General features: G+C 47.7%; 1 protein-coding gene across 6 annotated transcripts in view; it reads left to right on the forward strand.

Annotated features, from left to right (window-relative positions):
- Positions 1–9,175, forward strand: part of GGA3 (golgi associated, gamma adaptin ear containing, ARF binding protein 3) — a 34,033-nt gene that overhangs the window by 20,017 nt on the left and 4,841 nt on the right. For all 6 annotated transcript variants that reach the window (XM_035104436.2, XM_035104438.2, XM_035104439.2 and 3 more), the window contains 6 exons: positions 1,967–2,245; positions 3,599–3,666; positions 4,710–4,999; positions 5,865–6,127; positions 7,335–7,504; positions 7,953–8,063. In XM_035104436.2, coding sequence (XP_034960327.1) covers positions 1,967–2,245; positions 3,599–3,666; positions 4,710–4,999; positions 5,865–6,127; positions 7,335–7,504; positions 7,953–8,063 — 1,181 coding nt within the window. The remainder of the gene's footprint in view (positions 1–1,966; positions 2,246–3,598; positions 3,667–4,709; positions 5,000–5,864; positions 6,128–7,334; positions 7,505–7,952; positions 8,064–9,175) is intronic.

The raw sequence follows: 9,175 nt of genomic DNA on the forward strand, positions 1-9,175 counted from the left end.
CATGGTTGCCCAGCTGTCAGTCACCTGACATCATTATGATGCCAGCTGATCAGCAGTTAACAGCAAGCCCCTTTGAAGTTTATTTGCAGGCCTGTTTTGGATTCAAACTGCACCTGCAAAACAGACAAAGCGAGGCTCAAGGTGAGCCACTTCAAAAACATTCTGTCCATGAAAGTGCACCTTCAAAGGGGCTCACTGAAAGAGCCCCCCTCCCCCTCTGCACTAAATCCCCATTGAAGATTCATGAAATGAGTGTATAAACATATGGGGTTTTTTCCGGGGTGGGTGGGTTGTGAACAGTGAGGTCAGAAGGAAATTACATGCAGAAAGCTACAAGTGATGGTAAGTTGGTGTTTAGTTGTTGGTAACAAACATTGATTAGCTGAGAGGTTCTAAGAGGGAGCATCTTTGCATTCCTGATCAGGTTTCCAGGAAGACAAAGACTGAGAGTAAACGCTCACATGGGAATCTGAGCCAGGTAAAAGCTGCCTCCTTTCTAATGGGGATCATTGTTTGGCTCCAGCTGAAAAATAAGCCCCATCTCTAATGTCAGCAATCTCTTTGGCTAACCAGAAAATTGCCAACTACTCTGAACTTACATTACAAAAGGCCTGGCCAGTTCAGACCAGTCAGGCCATTGTTTAGAAGGGCTTAAGTGGAGCCTATATATTCACAGACAATGCAGGAGAATAGCTCACCATTTAGGGTTAACTGTAGGGGGTAAGAATCCCAGGTGGCACTGTTGATCTACATCAGAATATGCACCGTTAATTATCAATTAATAATTTTCTTTGAGATAGAGAGAAGAAATTGCCCAGGAAATGGCCAAGAGCTCTCACTTTATACTATCAATGGAAAGAGCTGAGTGCAGCCAAAAGTTTGTTTTGAACGTCTTAATAAAATTAGGGGAAGAGTGTTTCTTTTTTACACAGAGAGGCGTACTTTACGTAATAAAGTCTGAGTGTGTTCCCCCTGCTTCCATGTCCCTCCCCTTCCTTTGTTGTCTCTTTAGTGTCCTTTCTTTTTTTAAAAAAAAAACAAATTGTAACCCGCTTTGGGTAGAGTCCTGGACTAACCATCCAAGTGTCCTTTACCTTTAGCTACATAAATAACTCATAATACATCCTGCCCTAGTACAGCAGTTTTTCAGAAACGAAACCTGGCTCCTTGGGTGAGATGGCCACTCAACACAATGAGGCTTCTAGCTTCTCCCTCTGCCCCCAAAATCTACTCTGGAGAGCAAGAATCTGACACCCCATTGTACGAGTGGATTTCTGTTAAGGAAGGAGTTGGACATCATTGGGTGTTGCCCATTGTGTCTACTTGAACACTGTGAGGGTGCCGGTTAAGAAATTTGGACAAAAGTGGCCACTTATTAGGACCTGGGTATCTTGAGGGACCCAGGTGGCACTGTGGGTTAAACCACAGTGTCTAGGGCTTGCTGATCAGAAGGTCGGTGGTTCGAATCCCAGCAACGGGGTGAGCTCCCGTTACTCGGTCCCAGCTCCTGCCTACCTAGCAGTTCAAAAGCACATCTAAGTGCAAGTAGATAAATAGGGACCGCTCCGGCGGGAAGGTAAACGACGTTTCCGTGCGCTGCTCTGGTTCGCCAGAAGCAGCTTTGTCATGCTGGCCACATGACCCTGAAGCTGTCTGCGGACAAATGCCGGCTCCCTCGGCCTATAGAGCAAGATGAGCACCACAACCCCAGAGTCGGACACTACTGGACCTGATGGTCAGGGGCCCCTTTACCTTTTATCTTGAGGATAATGGTGTGCACACTCTCATGTTTGAAGGTTTACTACAGGAGACATAGCCTGGAGAATTTTAAAAACCGATGCTATTCTCAGCAGCATCTAGGCATTTGCACCACCACTGCCCTCCTTGATCAGGATAATATGTTATATTGTTATATTGTTTGTATGCATCCCTTGCCATATTTTATGTTCTCTCCCCATCACTGTAGGAAGTGATTCTTCCATTAACATCAGTACGCTGATTGACTTGGCGGGCCTGGACATTTCTAGTACTCCGCCACCGCCACCGATGCCTCCAATGACATTGACCCCAGCACCGACATTAACCCCAGCTCCAGCCTCGTCAGAAATCCCCATCCTCCCACCTCCCCCTCAGGCCATCGGTCACTCCCGGAGTCGTTCATCGAGCCAGGCAGAAGCCACTTCCGCTCTCTTGACTGGCTCGGCCAATTCCATCTCCTTGCTTGATGAGGAACTGCTATGCTTAGGTAAGGCAGGTCTGGTTTGGGTGTACTTGCTGTTGGAAGGTTTCTGGCTTCTCTTCAAATTGTACCAATTTTTCGCCTTTTCCTAAGGGCTTTGGTGGAAGGCGCTGCTAAGTAGCTGCTGCACCCAGGTTTGCCGGTATTGTTGCCGAGTGTCTGTTGTTCAGAACCCCCCACCAACACCTCCCCAGAAAGAAATAAAAAAAAGTCTCTCCACTTGAATTTACTGGACTGGATTATTACTGAGAGCTACAGAGAGTGGCATGTCCAACCTTACCTGTTCTGGAGATACCACTGAATAGGAGGAAGAGCACCATCTGAGAAGTTGCAGAAGTGCCTTACAGCTCCACCTTGGAGCTCCCGTCCTTATAGCTGCCAGCTGCTATTGGTGAGGCTGCCAGAAGGGAAAGCAGGAACATCCGGACACCATTTTGCCTAGATTTAGCTCTGCTATGTTCAGGAAGCAGAGTACAAGCCTAGTTATCTTTTGAATGCCGCCTTGGGAGGGCTTTGCCTTGAAAGGAGGCATGTTAAGTACTAAGCAGTGCTTTCCCCCCTAGAAAAATAGGTGCCAGTACTCACCATGAAGTTGTTACAGTAAATGCCACACTTTTTAACAACAAAAAGAGGTGCCGGTACTGTGTGCCCTTGAGTACCTCCTTTTAAAAAAGCGCTGATACTATGAATGAATGAATGAATGAATGAATGAATGAATGAATGAATATAGAATGCAGAGCTTGCTTACCACTGGCTTGTTACATAATAAATTCAATCTTCCTACAGTCAGAAGAGATTGAACAGAACGGGGACACAGGTGGCCCTGTGGGTTAAACCACAGAGCCTAGAGCTTGCTGATCAGAAGGTCGGTGGTTCGAATCCCCGCGACCGGGTGAGCTCCCGTTGCTTGGTCCCTGCTCCTGCCAACCTAGCAGTTTGAAAGCATGTAAAAGTGCAAGTAGATAAATAGGTACCGCTCCGGCGGGAAGGTAAACAATGTTTCCGTGAGCTGCTCTGGTTCGCCAGAAGCAGCTTTGTCATGCTGGCCACATGACCTGGAAGCTGTACGCCGGCTCCCTCGGCCAATAACGCGAGATGAGCGCTGCAACCACAGTCGGTCATGACTGGACCTAATGGTCAGGGGTCCCTTTACCTTTACCTGTACAGTCAGAACGGAGCAAAGTTCAGAAGTGACCATATGGAGCATGGATTTGCACTCGGATCTTTCCCATCTCAATCGGTTGTATAGTTTAAATGTGGTTCTCTGGGAACTTTGCTTGTTCAGCTGGGAGTGTTCTCTTATTTAAATGTTTTGCTTGCCCATTCCTTTTGCTCCCTAAAATGTCATTTTGTGCTTAGGCCTGAATGACCCGGCTCCCACTGCAGCAAAAGAAGCTCCTGAGAGCAGCCAATGGAACATGTTCCAGGTACTTTGCGCTTTGTCAGTGTGAATAATTTTGTCGTCCCAAGATGTTATCCTTTTTTGAAGGCCTGCGAGCCAGAGGATTGGTAATGCATGTTAATCTGTCCCGGGATGAACGTTGCTTTCATTTTCTAGCGTGTATTGTCATGAGGGGATGTAGCAATAAAGACCAGCCTGCCTTTCCCAGTGGTAGAAATCAGCTTCCCTCTTCCCCCCCCGACACACACCTTCAACAGCTTTTCTAAGACTGAAATGGGGTGGTGCCTTTTGTGATCTGTCCTGCTTCTGGCCTTAAGTTCTCACTCCCTTTTAGAGCATGCCCTCCACCCCACAGACTTTCGTTTTTAAGCTTGCATTATACCAGTGTGGTGAGAGCCAGTGTGGTGTAGTGGTTAAGAGCAGTAGACTCGTAGTCTGGGGAACCGGGTTCGCGTCTCCGCTCCTCCACATGCAGCTGCTGGGTGACCTTGGGCTAGTCACACTTCTCTGAAGTCTCTCAGCCCCACCCACCTCACAGGGTGTCTGTTGTGGGGGAGGAAGGGAAAGGAGGTTGTTAGCCGCTTTGAGACTCCTTCGGGTAGTGATAAAGCGGGATATCAAATCCAAACTACTACTCCTCCTCCAGTTACGCTAATACCTTATTGCCTTCACCAGCTATCATTTCATTTCCCCAAAGCCTTTAGATTTCTCACATGTCTACCACAGATGGAGGAACGACCCTTCTATCTGCTTAAGTTTCCAGCATTAACTTGACACATTTTTATTGACTTTCTGATTTTAAATTGTTAAGTTTTTTAAAAAATTCTGAATTAACAGTCATTGCGGGTCTGCAAAATAGTAAAATAAACAAGTGAGAATAACAATGGGAGGAAATGAGTGTATCTGAAGAAGTGTGCATGCACACGAAAGCTCATCCCAATGACAAACTTAGTCGGTCTCTAAGGTGCTACTGGCAGGATTTTTTTTTATTTTGTTTCAGTGGGAGGAAAGTTAAACATTTATCAGTGTATTGCAAAGCACCGCTTTCACCTGTTTCTTCCGTTGCAGAATGAACCAGTCGATCTGGACTTCTTGAACCCAAAACCAGCTTCCGTTGCCTGTAACTCACCTCTTCTCGCTGCCCTGTCGCAGCCCACGGGTAGAACGTCAGCCTCTCTTGCCTCCACATTCACAGCCCCGCAGCCTGCCCCTACCTCAGCCCCATTCATATTCTCTGCTGCAGCACCACTGGGACCGTCCAATGCAATGCCAGGTGCCCCCGGGTACCTGGGCTCTGCTATGGGAAGTGGTGATCTGCACAACCTGGATCCCATAGGACATCTGGACGAGAGCAAAGGGTAAGATTTTCTCCTTTCTGCTTGGAAATAATTGCTGCTCTGAATCAGATTTTCTTCCCCTGCTGTTAGGTGGGACTTCAGTTTCCATCGGTCCCGGCAAGCATGGCCAATGGTCAGGGATGATGGGACCTATAATCTTAACATGGGAAGAGCTGCAGATTCTCCGCCTTTGCCGTACATCAAGGGCAGATTGAATGAAGGGATGCTTCTGCCCCGGGGTAGAAGATTTGGACCCTTCTTCAACCTCAGGAGCAGGGAACCATATCTGGCCAATTGGCCAGATCACTATCTCCCCCCACGCCCCAGGGCTGCCCACCTCTCGGTCACCTGAGATCACAATGACTTTGCCTTTCGCCTGCAGTGTTTGAAATGCAGCCATGCCAGCAAAGGCACAGTCCACAAACAGCAACTGATGAGCTGATGGCTGGGTTTTGCAAGGCAAAGAACTGAAAGGCCCAATAGCCATGCGGATAACTTTGCACAGGGCTTTGCTATCGGTTGACTGGTGGGGCCGGCAAACACTTTTTGACTGAGCCAAGTACCTGCCCCACATGGACATCATTTGTGGCATCTCACTGCCATGCTGCTGGAGATTTTACTTAGAGGGATTTTGGCAGGCAGGTACTCGTCTCCTCATGTTGATGCAGAACGCTTTTATTTCTTCATTCAGCCCCATCAATCTGCAGGGCACAGTGGGCAACAATGGCTTTTCAAAGGACAATTGCTATTTGTAGGAGCGAACACATGCTCACTTGAAGTGCTTTATACAGAGCTGGTGGGGGGTAGATGCAGACTAGGTACCAGAGACATTCAGTATGTTTCTTTGCATTTTTTTAACCTGTATTTGTTTTCCGCTCCATTCCAGACCTTCGGCTCAAGCAAACCTAGGCGCCTCTGTGTTCCCTGGTGGAGTTGCATTGCCTGCTGCTGCTGCACCTCTGACATCCGCTTCAGGGCTGCCCATTGCAGCTCCAGGAGTCCCTTCACTTCCCTACCCAGGCAGCTGCCCTGTCGGGTCAGGAAGCCCCCTCTTCCAGCCAGCCTCCTTCCAGCAGCAAGGAAGTCCTCTGAAAGGACCAGAGATCTCCTTGGGCAACGTTCACGTCCCACTGGAGTCCATTAAGCCAAGTAGGCATCACAAATATTTTTTATTGCTTACTCCTGATAATGGATTGTGTGTTTCAGTTCATTTAGTTCATGCCCTTTTAAAATCTGGGTGGTTTTTTTTGGGGGGGGGGTTATTGGGTTGTTGCTTTTATTTTGATTATATATTTTGTAGTTTTGTTTTGTTCTGTAAGCCGCCCTAAGGCCTGTGGGTATAATCAATCAATCCATCAATCAAAGCCTCCTCATTTTCATAATTTGGAGAGTAAGGAATAATTTTTTTACAAACCCAAGCTATTGACCTGAAGTCTTTTGGGAGTGTAGAGAGAGAGGGGTTTGGGAACTCTGCACAGCTGCATTCCACTCCCTGTTAGGCCTCCTCCCTCAAGAATTGGGGCCGGCAAGGTTCACTCCAGTAGAGATCCCTCCATGGGCCAGATCACGCGCACGTGTGAGCATGCGCGCCTGCGATTTCTGGCGTCTGCGCAGACATGATTTCCAGTGCAGTGGAAGCAAGTCCCCACACTGCACTGCACCGGTTTAGCGCAGCACACAGGGACTCGCCGAGTGGGTAGCTCGGTTCGGGGGCGGCTCATGGGCCGGTTAAACGACCCCCATAGGCCGCTTGTGCCCAGTGGGCCTTAGGTTGCCGACCCCTGCTCAAGAAGGAGCATCATGCTTTTAGTGTGACAACGATCTTATGGTTGAAAGGGAAAGGTTTGAAAACTGTTAGCCAGTATTTGCTTCAAGCAGAGATGGGGAGCCTCTGAGCCTCCAGCTGTGTTGGTCTCACCTAGTACATTACATCATCTTCACATTTGCCTCAAGTTGCGTCCTTTCTTCTAGTGGCACTAGCAGGATGTGGGGGTTAGATTACAGTGCAATATCCCACGTTTCCTGCCAGAATACAATCCAGGCTGGAGCAAGGATCACATCTAAGGGAGGTGTATAATTGACCTTTCAAGGACTGAGGGTACTGATGTATCTGGAGTGGACTTGTTTCTCTCTGGGGCAAAGTCTGCCCCAAACAGAAATATATGAAACTTGGAGGTTTTTGCACCTACTTTTAGGGACCACCTCATCAGCATCCACTTTAGAGATGACTTTTGTTCAGAATAGAGGCTTTGCAGATTACCTTGACACAGCTCCGAGTGTTCCAAGCATAACCCTGTGCCCTCCCATGATTTCACTTGTATTGTTGTGTCATGCAAGCACCTTCTCCCCCTTGCAGGCAGCGCTCTTCCTGTGACGGCTTATGACAAGAACGGTTTGCGCATCCTCCTGCATTTTGCCAAGGAGTGCCCCCCTGGGCGGCCCGATGTGTTGGTAGTGGTGGTTTCAATGTTAAACACAGCGCCCCTTCCTATCAAGAACATTGTGCTACAAGCAGCAGTGCCAAAGGTACCAAGATGGCTATTCTCAAGCACCAATAGGGGAAGAGACCAGCATCCTCTTGTTGCTGGAGGAGAGATCAAGAGCTTCTGATCCAGGCAAATCCTGCTGGGTCAGGCGGTTGGGACCAGACTTACTTTCCAGCTGATTCCATCGAGGATAGTTGTTGCAAGCTACTGTCTTAGGCCTCGGTCCTAAGCATCTTTGGATGGCATTAAATTCCATCGAATCCATGGGCCTTGCATCCATGTAATGAATTTAGATAGAATTAAGGTGTCAGTTAGTGTCTCCATCTGGCTAAGTCTACCAGACAAATATTTGCTTTTATGGTTTAGTCAGTGCTCAGTAAACACGCCCGCTTCCCTTAATATATTTGTGTTCAGTGATGCAATGTGACTATTATTTCTGCACAAACAACCACTCTCTAAGATTTTCTCCTTTGCTTTTGAATCCGCAGTCCATGAAAGTGAAGTTGCAGCCACCTTCGGGGACAGAGCTAGCTCCATTCAATCCCATCCAGCCACCAGCTGCTATCACCCAGGTCATGTTGCTGGCAAATCCGAGGAAGGTGAGAAGACTTGCATTCACAATTTCTCCACCTTTTCTTAGAGTAGGGATATTGCCATCATTTTTCTACACAATTAGACCATTTAGATAAAATGTTCTGTTTCTGCTCATGATCGTCTTGAGCAGAGTTGAGAGTGATCTTGCAGCAGACAGACCCCTTTGCTCTGATATCCATGTTCCAAGGGAGTTAAATTTGAGTCCCAATTGACAACAGGGGAAGCCTACATACCCTTTGTGCTCTTCTGGTGAGCTACCATAATCACCTGGCCAACTGCTGCTGGAAGATAAAAGATCTAGAATCTAGGATGTTACTGATCTGAAAGGAGGAATTCAACATCTTAAGGTGATAGTTCATCAAAGCATTTCAGTCTGCCAGGCAGGCAGTTCTCCTCTTCCCCCTGTGTACTTTTCTGGGGGTTCCCCCCTTGCCAATTTTGGGGGGTGTAGGGTGTGTGCAGGAGAGGGGGGGTGGTCCCATTGCACAAGCAAAAGTCACTATTCATTTGTGACTCTCAAAGGGGGAAAGACTGGTGTACATCTTTCTTGAAATAGCTGTGTTGCACAGTCCATAGTCGGAGAATTAGAGCTGCGGCTGTACTTGTAAGATGGAGAGACACATACAGTGGTACCTCATTGAACGTCCACCTCGTTGAGCGCCTGTTCCGTCGAACGTCCGCGGCAAACCCGTAAGTATCAGAACTGGTTACTTCCGGGTTCGCCGCTTGTGTATGCACAAAAGCACTTATTGGCACTTCACGCATGTGCAGAAGCTCCGCACAGACGCAGCACTTTGTCCAGCATCCTTTTTGGCCAGCGACCAGGGCTTTGAGGTACTATACTGTATGTGTCTCTCCATCTTACACGTACAGCCATAGCTCTAATTCTCAGACTATGGGCTGTGCAACACAGCTATTTCAAGGAAGATACTGTACTACTGTATCTCTCTCTACAATTCTGTATTATACCGTTGTATCAGCAGATTTCTTTTCTTCCTACTGCCACACTTAGGGAATATGAAAGGATGTTCCATGCTTGCTTTTCTTCTGCCTAACACGTTTTTCAGCTTTACAACTTTGGACAGGACTGGATATAGGATTTGTGCATTGTTCTTTT

The sequence above is a fragment of the Zootoca vivipara genome, chromosome 2, assembly GCF_963506605.1.
Source record: "Zootoca vivipara chromosome 2, rZooViv1.1, whole genome shotgun sequence".
NCBI classification, from domain to species: Eukaryota; Metazoa; Chordata; class Lepidosauria; order Squamata; family Lacertidae; genus Zootoca; species Zootoca vivipara.